This window comes from Larimichthys crocea, chromosome XVII, assembly GCF_000972845.2.
Source record: "Larimichthys crocea isolate SSNF chromosome XVII, L_crocea_2.0, whole genome shotgun sequence".
Lineage (NCBI taxonomy): Eukaryota > Metazoa > Chordata > Actinopteri > Sciaenidae > Larimichthys > Larimichthys crocea.
The window spans coordinates 25023765-25042454 of NC_040027.1; the positions used below are offsets into that span (position 1 = coordinate 25023765).

At 43.6% G+C, this 18690-nt stretch overlaps 1 protein-coding gene across 1 annotated transcript in view; it reads left to right on the plus strand.

The window, feature by feature from the left end:
* arhgap39 (Rho GTPase activating protein 39) overlaps positions 1 to 18690 on the plus strand; it is an 84734-nt gene that overhangs the window by 60689 nt on the left and 5355 nt on the right. Inside the window, exons 3-10 of the mRNA XM_019268001.2 lie at positions 2716 to 4006; positions 7227 to 7391; positions 9254 to 9439; positions 11855 to 12068; positions 15089 to 15162; positions 16774 to 16973; positions 17142 to 17233; positions 17433 to 17602. Of these exons, the coding sequence (XP_019123546.1) occupies positions 2716 to 4006; positions 7227 to 7391; positions 9254 to 9439; positions 11855 to 12068; positions 15089 to 15162; positions 16774 to 16973; positions 17142 to 17233; positions 17433 to 17602 (2392 nt within the window). The remainder of the gene's footprint in view (positions 1 to 2715; positions 4007 to 7226; positions 7392 to 9253; positions 9440 to 11854; positions 12069 to 15088; positions 15163 to 16773; positions 16974 to 17141; positions 17234 to 17432; positions 17603 to 18690) is intronic.

Below are 18690 nucleotides of genomic sequence, written 5' to 3' on the forward strand. Positions count from 1 at the left end.
GTTTGAAGGCTCCACTGCTGAGCCGCCAAACGAAAATGAATTGATTTGGTGTACATTGTTACTGTGAAATTTATGCACACATATTTTTGCATTTTTGCATCAGAATTTTGGTTTGGATCCAGTCCAGTGTGCCACTGCTTTAAACCTAAACAAACACACATTAAACCCGCATACTTCATATTCATGTGTGCATTTTTACAGCAGACTGACTGACTTTTTTTTTTTTGTTAGGTTTTTGGAAGCATGACTGCTGAAGTTCACATTGTTCGTGATTCATGACTCAGCGATTTGACAGTAACGGGATACGGAGCGATGTTTTTTACAGGAATGAAATAATTTACCAACACCGGGAAATACTCAGCTTCAGAGCTGCAGACAGACAAGGTGTAACTTTTGAGGATCGTTCCAAAAAACGTTGCACGTGAACGGATTAAGAGTATAAAAGCTCGTCTTTAGAGCTGAAATAGAACGGTTAGATGTGACAACCAAATGTAGCCAGTGATGTGGAACCAGACTGTAGTTGCACTCGTCTGGTTTATAATACAGGCGCAGACAACACCTACACACTTCTGCTCGGGGTTTGATATGCAGCGGGATTTGTTGGTGAAACGGTGAAATGTCTTAATCAGAGGCAGCTGACCTGGTATGCAGAATGACGCTGCAGGGAATTTGTGAAATGGAGAAAAAGAATAACATTCACTGAAGAGAGAAAGAGAGGTGGATACACTGAGGAAGAAAGTGGTTTTGGAGTCCAGAGTGTGTTGAGAGAGATGCCAGGACGGACCTTTAATGCTTAAATCCTACCCTCTTTGTTTCCACCTCTTTCTCACACACACACACACACACACACACACACACACACACACGCGCATATTATTATCCACAAGTCCACAAACATTCACACTGGCACTATTGAGCACTGGCCCTGGGGATCAATGTGTGAAAGTATTTGGAAACAGAGGGTGGCCGATGCCTCAATCGATGTCACAGTTCACTCCCTCTCGCCCAGTTCACCTCTTGTTCTTCATCCCACAACCCTCTGCCTCATCCTCTCTGTCTGACAAACAAGCGGAATGTGAGGGCCCGCTCACAGAGGAACCACTGAGTGAACGAGAACTGATGAAGTAAAGTTCTGTAGTTACCAGAGGCTGCCGAGTGCTGGATATTATTGACACTCGATGACCGTGTAAAGAATGGACAGCACCCAAAGAGCCATTTTGATGGTCGAAATATGCGGCGCTGACTGTTGCCATGTTGGCTGTACTGTTTCTGGTGCTTGAATAAGCCATCTGTAACAGCACCTACCTGTCAATCAAAGTGACCACGCTGTTCATTATGCATAACTTTAAGTCTTAATATAATTTGAACAGGTGAGTTCTATAAATTCACCCTCAGTGCAGTTGTCATGAACGGGGAAATTAGCTATAGAGACCAAAACTGTTTTTTGTACCGGGCTGTAAACATGTTTATTTCTGCTGTGAAGTTGGACATTTTATTATGGGGGCCTATGGAGATTGACTTGTTCTGTGGCCAGCCTCAAGTGGCCGCTTAAGGAATTACAGTTTTTGGCACTTCAGCATTGGCTTAATTTCCCAGCCACAGAGGTTGGTGCTTGTTGTCACCCCTATGTTACTCCTATTGAACCTCCTGCAATACTTTAGCTTCAAGGTAACCAAAATGGATTAGAAGCAGACTGTAACACAAGAACAGAAAATAACAGTCATCATTGTGATTTGAGTGACATTTTCATAATATGCAATTTCAACCAAAGTGAAAATGAACATGTCCATGTCTGGGATTTCAAATTAAAGCCAGAGAGTACAGAGAGAAATATTGTTTTTGTAATACATTGGTCAATTTTTAAGATTTCACAGGCTATTTAACATCCACGCACATTTTAGTGCTTATTTTGGCACTATGATTTTTTTTTCTCTCTTTCTCTTTTTTCTCTCATAGTGTCTAGCAATATGTCTGTAATTTCACAATACTTATTTTTAAATGCTGTTTTCTCTGAGACAGAAATCTCTCCTTCAGTAGCTCTGTGGTAAACCTTGGTTGGCTTTGTTCTTCTATCATTCAGAGCCTGATTTATTCAGCATTCTATTCCTAAAAACATCATTAAAGTTAATTAATTTATTGTTGACAGTATTTTCTCATCATGGAGTGATAAAAAGAGATATGCAAGAATTTTAAACCTGGTTATGTAATGTATCTGAACATCAAATTTCAGAAAACTGAAATACAAAATGTAATTGTCTATAATTGACAGTTGTACAAATAGGGCTAATAGAGACACTTTCAGGCTGTACAGAGTGATGGGGATGTGATAAGCTTTTAACCCTCTGGGGTGAATTTCTTCTGTAAGCGACTGCTCGGACCCCAGAGGGTTAAACACGTTTGATGTAGTCTAAATGCCAGATTGCTATTCATTGACCATAACCTGAATAGAGCAGCATGATATCCTGGCAGGAAAATTGAAGCCATGTAGACGATTATTACAGTTGGCACCAAGGTTATGGAGGTGGAAAGGAACATGCAAGAAATATGAAGAGCACACTGGACTTTAATAAAAATAGCTTCTTCAAACTATTACCAGGCACTGTAGTGTGAATATGACAGACACCTCTTTATCACTCTGCCCCCTGACCCTTAATTAAATCTTTTTCTCCTCTCCTCTCCTCTCCTCTCCTCTCCTCTCCTCTCCTCTCCTCTCAGGACTTCTCCCTTCAGGTGGAACACCGGTACAAAGGAACGAATGCTAATCAAAGTGACAGACAGAGAGCCCAGCTTTTTGGCGCACCAGGGAAATGGTTACTCCCCCTGTGACCCCCCCACCCCTGGTCCTCCTTCTGGAGGTGGCACCACCTCACGAACTCGCCGTTCCTCTGGAGGAAACCCACCTTCGGAACCTGATGGCTCCCCTGTTCTCTACGGCGACCGCCGTCAGTCTCCCTTCCTGAAGCGGGCCGAGTTGGGTGGCACCGGCACCCACCGTCGCTCCTCAGCCGACTCCCAGCCTCCTTCGCCCCGCTATGCCTATGAACCCCCACTGTATGAGGAGCCGCCATCGGAGTACCAGCCCCCTCCCATCTACGAGGAGCCTCCCACTGACATGCACCTCGCTGACTCCTCCTTCTATGGCACTGGCAAGTCACCTGCTCGCAAGTCCTCAGCCCCCCTCTATCACTCCCCAAAGCAGGGCCAGTCGCCCTACGGCCAGCTAGTTCTGACCAGGCAGAAGTGTCCAGAAAAGACCCAGAGTCTGGAGTACAGTCCTGTGGGGAAGGAGTATGTCAAGCAGCTGGTGTACGTGGAGCAGTCGTCTTCCAGCCCTCGCTTCAAGACCGCTGACCGTCTGCTGCGTTATGGCACCACAGGGGGCTATGGTGGCTCGTATGGGGGGTCCTATACTCTGCAGCACAGCCAGTCACTGATCAGGGACCCCCGCCTACTGCTGGATTACAGTGGGGAGGGTGGAGAGGGAGGCCAGAGGTTGCTTTATGAGGACTCCATATCCTGGACATCCAGCCAGACCCATTCCCTTTCCTCCTCCTCCACAGGTGGTCCTGGGGCTTTCTCTCCTGGAGGAAATCGCAAACGTAAGAGCCGCAAGCCCTCTCTCCCCCAGGAGCTGGCACGATGTGGGGGGCTGGAAGGGGAGCTGGCAGGCACAGCATCCGAGGCCATGCTGGCCCAGGCCAGACTCGCATGGGAGGCCCAGCAAGTGATGAAACAGAGGAGCAGTTGGGACTCGGGGCAGGGAGGGGGTACGGGCCAGGGCGGCGGCTCTAAAGATGGTTATGAGAGCGACGGGGCGGTGCCTCTGCCGTTACCGGGACCGGTGGTGAGGGCCTTCAGCGAAGATGAGGCGCTGGCACAGAGCGACGGCCACCACTGGAAACGCAGCACCTTCGATCGGCTGGGCTTCCCCCAGGCCCTGCTGGAGAAGAGCCTCTCTGTCCAGACCAACCTGGCCTCCCCTGAGCCTTATCTCCACCCCTCACAGGTACTTTTTAAAATTTATTACAACAACCCTTTTATGCCACGTGAGATTCATCAACAAATGGGATAGGCCAGTTGTCATTGAAATGTAGATATTCAGACTTTAAGTGGTCAGTGAATCTACAATCCCATGGCAACTGGGCAAACTCCATCTACTGACTGAAGATCGGGTAATACAGTTCACTCCAGAGCAGATAGTAAATGTACCTTTAGGTGGGATATATATATTTTTGTGTTGACCAATTTTTTGTGAAGAAAATTGCCTGATATCAGTCACAATTGTAGACTCGTTATGCACCATTTTCATCTCCAGTCTGACATGGCTTCCACTCTAATTGATTTCTCTGGGGGAGGGTATTTGATTATCTCTAACTACCCCCTAGAGACCAACATATCCACTAAACGCCATTTTAGGTGATTGGTTTTGTCTTGGTTTTAAATCCACAACGCAAGAATTTGGACGATGCTGAGAGGCATAGACTGTATAAAACATAGACATAGTAACAGCTCTGGTCATCTCAATCTTAAATTAAATTATTATTATTTTTTGGTCTTTTCAAGCTTTATTTTGATAGAGGTAGCTGAAGAGTGACAGGAATGGGGAATGACATGCGGGAAGGAGCCACAGGTCAAATTCGAACTCTGGTCTTCCGCAGCAAGGACTGAGCCTTCACACATGGGGCGGCTGCTCTACCAACTAAGCTAAACACCACCCCAGGTCATCTCCGTCTTCGGTGATCCACCTTCTCCCGCCTAATCTAAAGATAGTCAAAGACATGAAGTGTTGGTGGAGCTGAGATGGCCTGGTTGCTCAAACAAACTAACTGTAAAAGCATCTACCTGTCAATCAAAGTGGCCACACTCTTAATTCTGTATAACTTTAAGTCTTAATATCAGTTGAACAGGTGAGTTGTATAACATTCACCCACAGTACAGTTGTCATGAACGGGGAAATTGGCTATAGAGACCAAAACTGTTTTTTGTATCAGGCTGTAAACATGTTTATTTCTGCTGTGAAGTTAGACATTTGAACATGGGGGCCTATGGAGACTGACTTGCTCTGTAGCCAAACTCATGTGGGCGTTTAAGGAACTGAAGTTTTTGGCACTTCAGCGTTGGCTCCATTTCATAGCCATGGAGATTGCTGCTTGGCTAACCGTAAGTCCCCCCACAGCACTCATTAGACCAAAAAACCTCTTTCATGTCATGATGCCATAACAGAGAATCCATCATCTTGGGGGGGATTGGGCAGATTTGAAGGTCTGGGCCCAAACAAGAACACAAAGAGACATTTTGTATAAATGTATTTCTGTTGGTTTATAGTCTTTTATATTCCCATTTAAGCACTGAACATGGGAACAGGATATGAGTCCCAGGGTAGCTCGCCAAAAGAATAGTTGAATATGTTTTCATCAGAGTTGAAGGGGACTGTGAAGATTCAGTCATGTTCTAGAATGACTGAAAGTGTGAAACAAATGTTAGAGTCGTTTAGGTGTTAGGTAAAGAGTCGAACACTGTGATAGAGGTATGATGAGATGAGAGGGCTGGAAAGCACTTAGCCGAGAGGAAAATAGTCTGACGCTCCTCTCTCCGTCTATTCAACAACGTTCAAATTTTTTTTCTCTTGTTTTTTTCTTCCTTTTAAAATTCAGCAATGTGACGCTTTAGTCTAAAGCTGAGAGCATGAAGGGAGCAATCATCTCAGCAGAATCCACCTTTGAATGAAGACAAAGGAAGAAATAGCAAAGTGGATGAAGAGGTGCACAGGAGGGAGAGAGAGCTTTATCCTGCAACACAGAAGGATACCAAAATAAATAAAATTGTCATGTAAAATTGCAGCTACTCGTGGCGAACCCATTGACAGTATATAATTAGAGGCAAACCGCGAGCAAGGTCGCAGCGGCAAAGAAATGTAAATGGACGCTTATTCCACAGAATTCCTAACGATATGAAGGGAGCAGCGTTCTATTTGTTCAATATTTGAACATTTTTGGAAATAGGCTTTGAAATTTGGGCAGAGCCAGGCTTGCTGTGTCTAGCTGATACACTAAGCTCGGCTAAGAACATCCTGACTCCAGCTCTGTACTCAACACAGATATGAGATTGATTTCCATCTGAACGGAAATAAACTGATACAATTAGAAAATAGCCTAAAATTTAAACCTTACACAGCATCATCATCACAAATACCTCAGGGCATAGTCGGTAAGCGCTGTGGGATGGTGCTGTAGCATACCATAGGTGTCTTCATGTTATAAATTGACATTAGCGTGGAACTAGTTTCCAGTCTGAAGTCTTTTGTCAGATGAGACAAGAACCTCCGTCCATCTGTCCAAACACCAATACTTTGGTCCAGAGCAAGTTCAATCTGAACAACCACCAGCTATATTATCGTGAAATTTGTTAGGCATTAACATAATGCCACTGTCAGGTCAACATTATCACCAATCTGTGAACCCATCAGCCACCATCTGACGATGATTTGTGAGTTTCCAGGGGAGCCAACGGATACACAGAAAACTTCTATTCAGGCCAAGACTTCCATTGCAGTCCAGTTAGAAACTTGATACGTGAGAATGACGAGAAAGACACATTTCTGCTGATGGCTGTAAAGAAACTGCGTATGAACGCATATAACACAACCCCAACCCACTCAACTGTAACTGGCCAATACTAGTTGGAAAAACCCGAACACGTCCCATGCCAAAGTCTTGGTCCCTTGCCTGCAGAATCTGCATGGAGAGGCAGATATCTGTCTATAAAGATTAAAACTATTTCATCATCTAATGGGCAGTTTCTATAAAATGTGTATTATAGTGACCCTCGTTTCAGGCTAAGACAGCAGTGCTCACATGTCCATAGTTGACATTGTACCGCATGTTTACCTCCTTCATGCAGTATTTGTCCCACAGAGGCTCTTGTAGCTGTGGATGTTCTCACACGTTTTTTAAATCACTTTTCTTGCATTATGTTTTTGTTGAGCCACAGCTGCTGCTTTAGATTGTTATATCACTCAAGGTGCTGAGGAATAAATGGCCTCTTTGTGGATATTGACGTATTAACACGTCAGTATTAATCCCAGTCAGCTCCCTCCTGAGCGCCAGCGAAACCCTCGGCTCTCAAGCCTCTCTAAATGTTCGGCAGCAGCTCTCAGGTGAATGACATTTCCTGTTTCCTCTCTCCTTCTCTGTCTTTCCTCCTCTCTTCATCTCTTCACCTGTCAGTCGGAGGACCTCGGAGCCTGCGCCCAGTTTGAGGCCAGTCGAAATGCCAGAAATATGATGCCGAGCGCCAGCTGTGGCATCTTCCCGGAATTCACCCTGAGAAAGCCCTCCTCAGAGACCGACATTGAGAATTGGGCGTCCAAGCACTTCAACAAACACACACAGGTACTCCAGAGGATGTGTGTGTATGTGTATGTGTGTGTGTCTTTGAATATATTTGCATGACATCATACACATCACAATGTACCTGTCTCTTTTTGTCTGTTAGCTGCTTTGCTTGTTGGTATTTTCTGTCTTTACCATTTTTAGAATTGTCTCCAAAATGTTGTGGAACATTGTCTCGTGTAAGTGTAGTGAAAGACATGCCTTTCAGCTCATGTGTCACAGTTTGTCAGATTAAAATGCTACTGTCTTACATAACACCCTGCTAAATATCAATCAGCTGATCACTAATCAGCTTTAGCTACTTGGAAATAATACAGTAAACAAGCCTGACGGCTCATTTTTGACCTTTGAACCAGCAGCTTGACAAGAAGTATGTATGTAGCATGTGCTCCCACACTGTGGCAGTTATGATTTACATACACCTACCCCCTACAATAAATCAACTAGCCAGGTCCAGCCAAGAAGGATACATTTAATAGTCCAACCATAATAGAATTTTAAGTTGCATTTTGTTGTTAGTATTGCACATAACAATGTAAAGGCTTAAAAACACTTTGATTTACACTTAGCCAAATGTATGCAGCTCTCTGTCTCTGCTGGCTGGATCTAGGTTCTCCTGGACTCGGTTAAATCCTGGCTGGCCCTCCTCCAGTCCAGAAGGAGGCTGCGTGCCTGAAGCTGTTTGATAATTCACAAAAACCTGAATTATAAGCTAAAACAAACACATGGATGGATTTATTTAACAAACTACAAGCAAGAGCAAAGTTTGACTTACGCTGCCTCCTCACCCATATACATTGCTCAGTGGTTGAAGTGATCACACATCAGATCCATGCTGTAACAGCTCAGTGTAGCTTGTATTTAATCGTATGCGCAGAAATGTTTTAGTGTAACTAGGTGACAGGAGAAACAGCGCATACTGTTATGGGAGGATTTGTATGTCTTGGAGAGACGGATGCATTTACACCTTTTTAACATCTGGTCTAAAAGCTCCACCGGAGATGGTTTGTCACATTTCAGTCTTGAATGTTTTATGATGCGATTTCATTTTGCTTTTTTGAAATTGGATTAAGTATTTTTGGAGCGGTTGTACATTCATACATTTTATTTATTAATTGATTTCATTTGTTTTCTATGTCATTATGTCAAAATAACAAATTATAACAAATGTTATCCCGAGATACCAGGATAGTTTTCTTGAGATCTCAAGATAATAAAACTGTGTTTCCCAGAGATAACAACATAATTAATTTGAGATCTCAAGAAAACAAAAGGATAGTCTGGTATATTAAATATGTACTTGCAACGTTCTCCTTCTCCTATGAGATTGCTACACTGAATGATGTTTCCTACAATTATTTCATATACTAGACTATCCTTTTCTTAATGATAACAACATTTGTTAAACATAATTTCTGTCTTGTTTTACTTTGAAATCATCCCACATATTACAGCCTGTTACTGCTGTCAGCACCTTTTCAGGGTTAAAACATTTGCTCGGTGGCCCATGTTATTTATTGGCTATAAGTATGCTGTGAATAATAATATTCAATTGTTTTTTACCCTTGTCCCATATGAGGTTTGGTTTTTAATATGAGATACATTAGTATATAATTTATTGGCTTTAAGTCCATAGTGACTGTCTCATTATTTTGATACCTTCTGAATTCTAACTGCAATTTTCTTTCTTATGTATGTATGTATGTAAGTCTATACTCCACACTGACACTAGACTTTGAGATAAAAAACCAAGAAGTTGCTTTAAAAGTTTTTGTCCTGCGACACTGAAGATGTTCTTAGTTTCCTGTTTCTCTGCCTCTCCTCTCATTGTCTCTCTCTCTATTCTTTGTTTGTTTTCTCAGGGTCTGTTCAGAAGAAAGGTGTCCATTGCCAACATGCTGGCGTGGAGCAGCGAGCCCATCAAGAAGCCCATGATTGTGACCTCAGATCGCACTGTAAAGAGGGAAGCAGTGGACATATTTAAGCTCATCCAGACCTACATGGGAGACCGTCGCTGCAAGGCTGACCCCTTCTCTGTGGCTCTGGAGGTCTGTTGATTGCTCTGTAGTCTAACTTGGAGGTCTCCCCTCCTTAAACTCACTCACTAATTCCTTAAAATCTCACCTTGGTGTCTCTCTGTAGTGATTTTACCCTTCCATGATTTTATTGGTCTAAACTGCCACTTTATTTTCAGACATAGTCACATTAGGACTGTAAACCTAGATGGTAGAAACACTCCTCATTGGGGAATAACTCTGTACAGAAGTGTTACGCAGTGTCTGCAGATGACAAATTGAACCAGGATCACTTGACTCTCCTCCTCTCTGCAGGACTGCTGAAGCATGCAGGACGCTTCACACTGTGAAGTTGTGTGTCCTTGTTCGAGGGGGGAGCTTTTAAAACATCTGGGGGCTAGGATCGATACCGAACATTTGTGTGCACACAAAAGACAAAACGTAATCAGATTTACAAAACGTGGTACGGACACACTTGCAGAGAAATGTCCTTTCATGAAACACAATAAACATGAAAATGTGCGTGCGTAGACAAGCCTCATATTCAGCCCACTACACTCCCACAGTTATCCATAAATGCAAAACCCTTCATGAATATTGAGAGACATATTGTTCCTGCGGTGAAGAGCAGCAGTGTTTGAAAGAAAGGAAAGAAGAATGAGAAGCTGATCGCTGCAGCAGCTGTTAGTACAGCTAACAGGGTCGACATGGAGGTGGGTACCTTAAAGTGACAGTTCAGCGTTTTCTGTTCAGTGCGGTTGTATGATTTACTTCTCTACAGTCAGTGTGTTGCCAGCGTGGAAGAAGAGCAAAGCACTGCTGATAAGAACCCCACACAGCCCCACTTCAGAGCAGAACTATCCCTTTAAGGTAGTGTGGAGGCACCTGGTTTGATTAAGTCACAAAGTCAGTATGTACAAAAACAGTCAACACTGTATTAAACCAAGCGTACAGGTGTTTCTCGTCACAGATCACGATGAGTTCAGATGGTGAACGTGTGTCATATCACGTGACTGTAGAAGGCAGCAGCCGGCACTCAATAACTCTATAATAGTTCAATAATACATCACATGGGCATGGAGAAATGCTTCTGGAATAACACATGTGACACTGCTGAGCTGCATGTTTATGATAGCGTGGATACATAATTGCATGTTTTTTCGCCCCGTGGCCTTTTCAGGTTTCAGGTCAGTGGTGCTGTCAGATCTGCTCGATGAGAAGAGAAAAGATTTAACCAGATATTGATTAATCAGAAGCACATAGATGATTACCATAGCTGAGTAACTAACAAGATGAACACGTTTTTTTTTCCTAATAGGAGATTGAATATCACACCTTCAAATGAATGCTAATCCTGTGTCTGATGGTTTGCCAACATGTTAGTCATGACAAATTTAAACTTGCATTGAGTGTTTTGTCATTTTAGAGCAGTGGAACAGTGTACTGCAGACACAGGGCAACATTAGCAATCATTCCGGGTCGTGTTTGTTTCCACATTACAGATGTAGGTCCAATGTTACCTCGGCTTTTAGCTCCATCTTTGGTCTCTACCACCAAGGAAAAAATCTGTCGGAGCAACATACTAGTAAAAGAAATCTCCTCCACCTTCAAAAATGTGGCACTATGTAACATGAAACTTTTTAAACGTCAGAGCTGAAGTTATCTCTATTGTTTCATCTGCAGCCTCTGGATATTTATGATCTATTAACGTCTCTATAATCATGCAGGATACAGGCAGTGTGACAACACTGATGACAGGACAGTAAGGGTTAATATCTGTCATAAATACTACATCTAAACCACTTCTTCATGAGGTGCTGTCACTTTGAGCTCATGCACAAAGTCAGACATCCATCCACAGGATGAGAATAGACGGATGATACACAAACCAACAACAACAAGCGTGTCTAAGACGTGTTCAGCACTTTTTAGCGTCCTCTAAAGACACTTCTGTTGTCATCTGTGTATTCGCCTGTGTTGTGTGTATCTGCAGTGTGTCTCCACATGATTCATACATAATGATCGGTGCCATTGTTCATGTGAAAACACTGATGAAAGCAGCTGTAAAAGTAGGCCGTATGGTGTCTGTCAACTTGCAGCTTTAAACATTTGAAAAGTGATGACAGTTCGTTTAGCGGAGCAGAGAAGACGATCAACGTGACTACTAGTTAAAAGTCCTGTACTCTACACACTGTGTACACAGTCAAAGCAGCAGCTTCAGTCCTCTGTCAGACACAGTACTGAGTGTAGGTCACCTGCATTTCGTCACTGTAGCTGTAACCTGGAAGAAAATGTGTTAATATCCATTTAGCAATGTGTGTGTCACACCTCATGTGTTAGACAAGCCTCAGCAAGGTTTCTGTAGGTGAAACTACAGCCACCAAAGTTTAACCAACAACCGCAGACATAAAGTTTCATTTATAAAGAGACTCTGCCTGTCTGTGTCAGGTGGTGGTTCGCGGGTGGAGTAACCAGGGTCTGCGCGATGAGCTCTACATCCAGCTGTGTCGTCAAACCACAGAGAATTTCCGCTATGACAGTCTGGAGCGAGGCTGGGAGCTGATGGCCATCTGTTTGGCCTTCTTCCCACCGACGCCCCGTTTTCACACCTACCTGGAGGGCTACATTTACCGACACATGGACCCCCTCAATGACAACAAAGGTGAGGGAGCAGCACTCACTCCATTCACTGACAGTAATCCAGGATGACCCAGATGTTTGAATTGTTATGTAACTTAGACCTATGTACAAGAGCAACCAAAGTATTAGATAGCAGATAGTCAGGAAATGTATTTACACCGACTCCTGAGGTGAATATTTGTCTCTTCAGTTGCTGCACTGTGTTCATCAGAGAGTCTCAGACTGTCAGTGACAGTGTCTGTCTGCTGGTTTCTGCTGAGCAGGTGGTGTACAGTCGGCTTTTAGGCCTTATTCACATAAAACAGCTTCCTGCTGAGGCTGAAAACAACACTTTGAAGAGCAGCGAGAGCCAACCGAAACATTCAAGTCGTGGCTGAAAAATTCAACTCTTGAGCTGTAACTCACTAAAGCGGAAGATAGCCGCAGGTTCTGCTGATTATTCTCCCCAGGGTCTTCGCTACCAGAGACACCTTTCACACATCATAAAAATATTGATTTTATCTCCTTTAAACAAGACCACCATCTCTCAAGCATGTGGAGTTGACGAAACAAAACCATACGAATATCAGTCATGTTTTAGTTGCTTTGAAATTTGAGGAAACCAAATGGTCAGAGAACAGTGTGCTGATACAGAAGGTTTTGTGACTCTGCAGATATTAATTAACGTTCCCGTTACCTGATTTTAAAAGAACAATATGTACAGCGTTTATTCCAATATTTGCTCTTGCACATCAGTAGCGTCATAAAAACAATCTTTAGGAGACAGGGTTGAGTGTAAACCCTGTGAGATGTCACCCATTGGTTTGTGGACATGTTTTGAACCATCAAGTTTGGAGCCATTTGGAACCAGAAGTGGCAATATTTGGAGAGTATGGAGCTGGTGAGTGACGTGTTGGTTTCGACTCCGCCTGCCTGGTCATCAACATTATCATATTTCAGCTAAAAAGTACATAAAAATCTGTGAAATATTCAAAGCAGTAACTGGATTCAGATTTGATCAGTACTGTGTAGTTTGACAGTTTGATCTGAGGTAGCCACAAGGAATCCACGTGCTAAAGAATACCCTGTTTTATCATCTACTTTACACTAAATGGGATGATAATTTTGCTAAATGAACATCATGCTGTATGGAAAAAGACTTGACACTAAAAATTGAGATTATAAACTCCTGAGGAAACTGTTTTTGAGGAAATAAATCAGCTGAAAAGTCGGCACGTTTCTCCGTAAGACTCAATACCTTATTTTCTTAGAATGCAGGTTAAAAACACTTGAGCATTAGCATTACTTCACAGACACATTTGTAGTGTGCGGTGTACTAACACTGCAGCTTCCACCAGATGCTCTGAGTGTTTGAGACCTTTTGTCTTTTACAACAATCTCCACTCAACAGCTGACGAGTAGCTGTTTTTATGAGCACTTTAAAGTCTGTGTAAAGTAAAAATAAATATGTTCTGAGTTTGTCAGACCAAAGAAGAAAGTGTTATTAACCACCCAGGCAAATTTAAAAATAAAATATATCGACATGTTTATGAAATTAGGTGTCAAAATTGGGTAAAAATGAGCAGTATTCTCAGCTCCAGGACTGTGTGGGCTGAAGTCCTGGAGCTGAGTGACTAAAATGTGTCAGATGAGTTCAGGAAATGACATGACTAACTTTGAAACACTCTGAGCGAGATGAATTCTTCTCTATCTCTCTGCTAGGGGTGCATGGGTATGCTCAGGGTGGCCTCAGTGTGTCATCGAGCCACCCTTTTGCACCGCCCACAAAATCCTGGACGGAAAACTGGTGAAAAACTGTTTGAACCTCTAACTCCACATTTCAATAATATGTTGTTCAAAGTCTTTTCACGTGTTTTCAGCACCTATTTTCCAACATATTTAATGTGTTTTGAAAGAAATCTCAGGATTGCCTTTACATAGACTTTAAAGACTTCTCATCCCCATGTTGGCTTAAAAGTTGAGGTTCAAAGTTCGTTCTTGGTCTTAAAACCAGCGGTTGACTAAACAACCTCTCCACAGTGCGAGTTAACTGCTGTGAAGTTTTTGGTATTCACATGATGGTGGCAGTTTTTTTGGTGTAATTTAATCAAGCCCAGTAACTATGACACAGGTGGACAGTCTGGACATCTTAACCTCTCCTTACGTGAAATGGTTGTTGCTTGACCACAGCTGTTCTAATGATCACAATACATTTTAATGGGAACAATTAAAGATTGCTTATTGTTTGGCATTTCAGTTTCCACTCCACGAGCATTTTAAAGATGTTCCAGAAGGGAAAAGAATGGTTGAGGTTTTGATAATGGAAGGATATTGATCTGACCTGCACTGACGACAGTCTTTGGAGAGTTTCAGGATGAAATATCAGATAAGAGGGAAACTGATCCAGATATACAATCCAACAAATATCATCAGACCAGTTACTACTCTTATTTTCAACAGAAAATCAATAACCTGCAAAGCCAAATCCCATGTAGGATATCAGCTGCTGGACAAAGTTCTATATGAACAAACCTGAAGGCCAACAAATAACATGGCAGCTACAAAATAGCATCCTACAGCTATTGTCCATGAGTGGGAGACTCAGTGAAAGACATCAGCATTGACAGTCTTAAATAAATTACCTTCCAGGGTCCCTGTTTCTCTGCTGCGCTTTAACGTCAGACAGAACGAAGCTGTGCTGTTGCTCTGCTTCCCCCTACAGGTGAACAGGGTGAATAACCTTCCTGATACATGAATCAGAAATCAGACCAGTCCACTTTGTTTTCCTGTACCTGGTTCCTTTCAAATCTGAATTAAAAGGTGAACCAGGATTGCTGGTTATTGTGAGGTTTAGTCACTGGAAACACAGAGACCTTAATGAAATAAATCTGGATTCATGTGTAATTTAATACAAAAAACCCTCAGGGTCATGAGACTCCATTCCTCTGCAGCAGTGCTGAGTGCTGCAGTGTCCTTCTGTTGAACCGCTGTATGTTTGTAAAAATGGCAGAATAAGAAGTCTTCTAATGGTGTAAATGTGCCCTCTGTTCTCTGTCGCTGCAGGAGTGGCCATCAGCAGCTATGCTAAATACTGCTACAGGAAACTGACAAAAGCTGCTCTGACTGGAGCCAAGAAGGTAAGCTGCCTTGTGTCTGTCTGTCTTCGTGTGTCATTTCTGCTCAGATCAAACAACAAAACTCATTTCCTTAAAGGTCCAGCGTGTAGGAATTAGTGCCACCTAGCAGGGAACCAAATGAATACCATTCCATGCCTCACCCTTTCCTTCCAAGCATGTAGGAATAAAACATAAAAAGCAAGATCTGGAGCCAGTGTTTGGTTTGTCTGCTCTGGGCTACTGTAGAAAAACATGACAGAGGAATCAGAGGAAAAGAAACATCCATCTCTTAATACATTCTGACTTTGTGGCTCAGGCACACTGATTCATACTAAAGATGTAAATCTAAAGATTTTTTTATTTTAAAAAAGACTCTTGATTTCATAAAACAGCTGCACACTGTAGTTTGTTAGCAAACCTTACTTAAGGAGGAAGGGAGCGCATTTTGTTGGAACTATTTCCAGCAGTGGATTAATCCACATTTGGCGCACTGGTGTGTATTCGCGGCAGCAGTGTGTGTGTGGGATTAAGTCAAAACGAGATAAAGTGTGTGTGTTCATGGTAATGAAGGAACATGTCACCCGATGCGACAGTGTGACTCACTGATGTGTTTTTAATAGTGTTTGGCACAGAGGAAGATCTATAAGACGCACACACACACACACACACACACACACACACACACACACACAGTACTTAGTAGAAACATTCAGTGTTGGTTTGGAAATGTAGAACATCACCAGACCTCCATTATTCCTGAGTTGTTTGGCTTGAGACAACATGCAAATGACAATTTTGTGTTTGAAAGTGGAGGCAATAAACTGTGCAGCATGTCCTCCTGCGTGCACTGAGGATGGATATTATTCAGCACATTTGGAGTCAAACCCAGGTGTTGGTCCAGTTTTCATGTTGAAAATTAGTTGTTTTTTTTTAAGACACTACAAACATTGGCTGGGGTTACACCGATGGCTGTCTGCCCCAGCTTATGATAGAGCCAGGCCAGCCCTGCTGAGCTCCTCGGTGTGTTGTCAGCTTGTGTTTGGCTCTTTCCTGTTTCATCATGGCACAGTCTCAGCTCCATAAAGACACACTTTTCCTACTTTTAGTGTGGTAGAACTTGTCTGGCCGGCAAAGAGCTCTCACCTCATCCAAAGCCTGGATAGAACCAGAAAGCTGTCAAGTCAGGCCAAGCCTCATCACCCGACATCAGGGCTGGACCTCACTGATGCTCTTGTGGCTGAGTGGTCACAAAATCTGGTGGGAAAGCCTGATACCAGCTTAACTGTAATGTCCGTGTTTCGGGCATTCCGTGTCACATGTGAGTGTGAGCTTGTTGGCAGGCAGCAGCTTGGCTCGGGGCCCGTGTAGAATGTCGTGCCAGAATCTCAGCAGGTCACTGACAGAGATCATTTGTCACTTTTAGGACTCAACAGTGTTTGTCTGCTGTTAACCTGCTAACCTCTAACAGCACATGAATGAATGAGTGTGTGTGTCTGTGGATGTTTGTCACACTGAGATCAAAATGTTTAACTGTCTTCTCCTCCCACTGATTTCTGACCCACACCCTTCAAGTCCTCTTCCCTGCTGTATTAACATGAACTCCTGTGTGTGTGTGTATGTGTGTGTCTCCAGGGCCTGCAGAAGCCCTGCCTGGAGGAGATCAAGCACGCCAGGAACGCCATCTTCAGTCCGTCTATGTTCGGCTCGTCCTTGGAAGAGGTGATGGCGCTCCAGAAGGAGCGGTATCCAGACAGCCAGCTGCCCTGGGTGCAGACTCGTCTCTCTGAAGAGGTTCTGGGTCTCAATGGAGACCAGACAGAAGGCATCTTCAGGTGAGTGAGATGTTTTTAATCATGTGACGACACAATACTTCATACAGCACCTATATCTCGTACTCGGGCACACAACTGTGTAGAAACCAGAGCATAAAGACACACAGAGTGAGAGAGTGAGGGCTGAAAGACAAGACGTGTAACCAGTTTCTGATCTTTGACCTCCAGGGTACCAGGGGACATCGATGAAGTCAATGCCCTCAAGCTGCAAGTGGATCAATGGAAAATCCCCACAGGACTGGAAGACCCACACATCCCAGGTAAACACACACACACAGAGCACATGAACTCACTGAGATCACTGCTGGTCTTCTGTGGACCTGACACTGCTGTCATGTACAGTCACAAACCGGATGATACACACGCTGTAGGATCAGCATGAACGACCTCACGTTCATTCGTAACGGAGTTCGTACATCACGAAGGTCTCACCCCGTCTCTGTCTCTGTGCGTCCCAAGCGTCTCTGCTGAAGCTCTGGTACAGGGAGCTGGAGGAGCCACTGATCCCTCACGAGTTTTACGAGGAGTGTATCACTCACTACGACAACCCAGAGGCAGCTGTCAACGTGGTGCTGGGTCTGCCACACATCAACAAACTGGTGCTCTGCTACCTCATCCGCTTCCTACAGGTAACACACACACACACACACACACACACCTTTACAAAATCCAAAAGCAAATTTCATCAGAAACAGAGCCGTCATGACTCACTGATATGTTGGCAGATTCGTGACAGTGAAGGTCATCGGTAACTATGGTGATCTTTGATAAGGTTAGACTCCTGTCAATCAACATCCCAAACATACCTCTCCTCATTTATTTCCCCTCAGATTTTAGTGGATGCTTAATGAGGCTGTAAATGTCACTTTTCAGTGCTGTGAGCAACACAAACTAAATAACATTCAGCACTGTGCTGGATGCAGAAACCTCACAGACAGACGTCTCTAAACCTGGACAAATAAAACCGTACTGTCTGTTCTGACTGCACCCATAGTGTCTGTGTAGACAGAAGGAAGTGAGAAATATGTTTTGAAAAAAACGACTCATTGTGGTTGTTGGCACCAGCAGCATCATCTCACAGCTGTGAGTGTACGTGCTTTCCACAGATTAAGTATCTCGTAGGTTTGTTGTGGCTTCAGAGGGAGCTGAGCCAGAGTCCAAAGCTCTCGACTTTCCAGTCCATCTTCGTTCAAACCCGCACCTGTGGTCATGAGCTGTGGGGTTTCCTCCACCGTGTGGCAGGGCTAAGCCTTAGAGATAGGGAAAGGAGCTCAGACATCCAGAGGGAGCTCAGAGTAGAGCTGCTGCTCCTTCGTGTCAAAAGCAGCCAGCTGAGGTGGTGTGGGAATCTGATTCAGAGGCCCCCTGGGGGCCTTCCTTTGGAGGTGTTCCGAGCACGTCCAACTGGGAGGAGACCCCAGGGCGGACCCAGAACTTGCTTAAGGGACTATGTAGCCCATCTAGTCTGGGAACACCTCCTCCTTCAGGAGGATCTGGAATGTGTTGCTAAGAGATGGACATCTGGCGCGCCCTGATAAACCTGCTGCCACCGTGACCCAACCCTGGATGAATGGACAAAGTATCTATCATATATGCAAAACAATATGTTTTTTAATTATGTTGTTTTTAATTGCTGGTATGTTACAATTTACTGCTGGAATACCACCAAACCTACCAGATAGGCGACATTCAGATCTAAATGGCTGAGAAAGTTTTA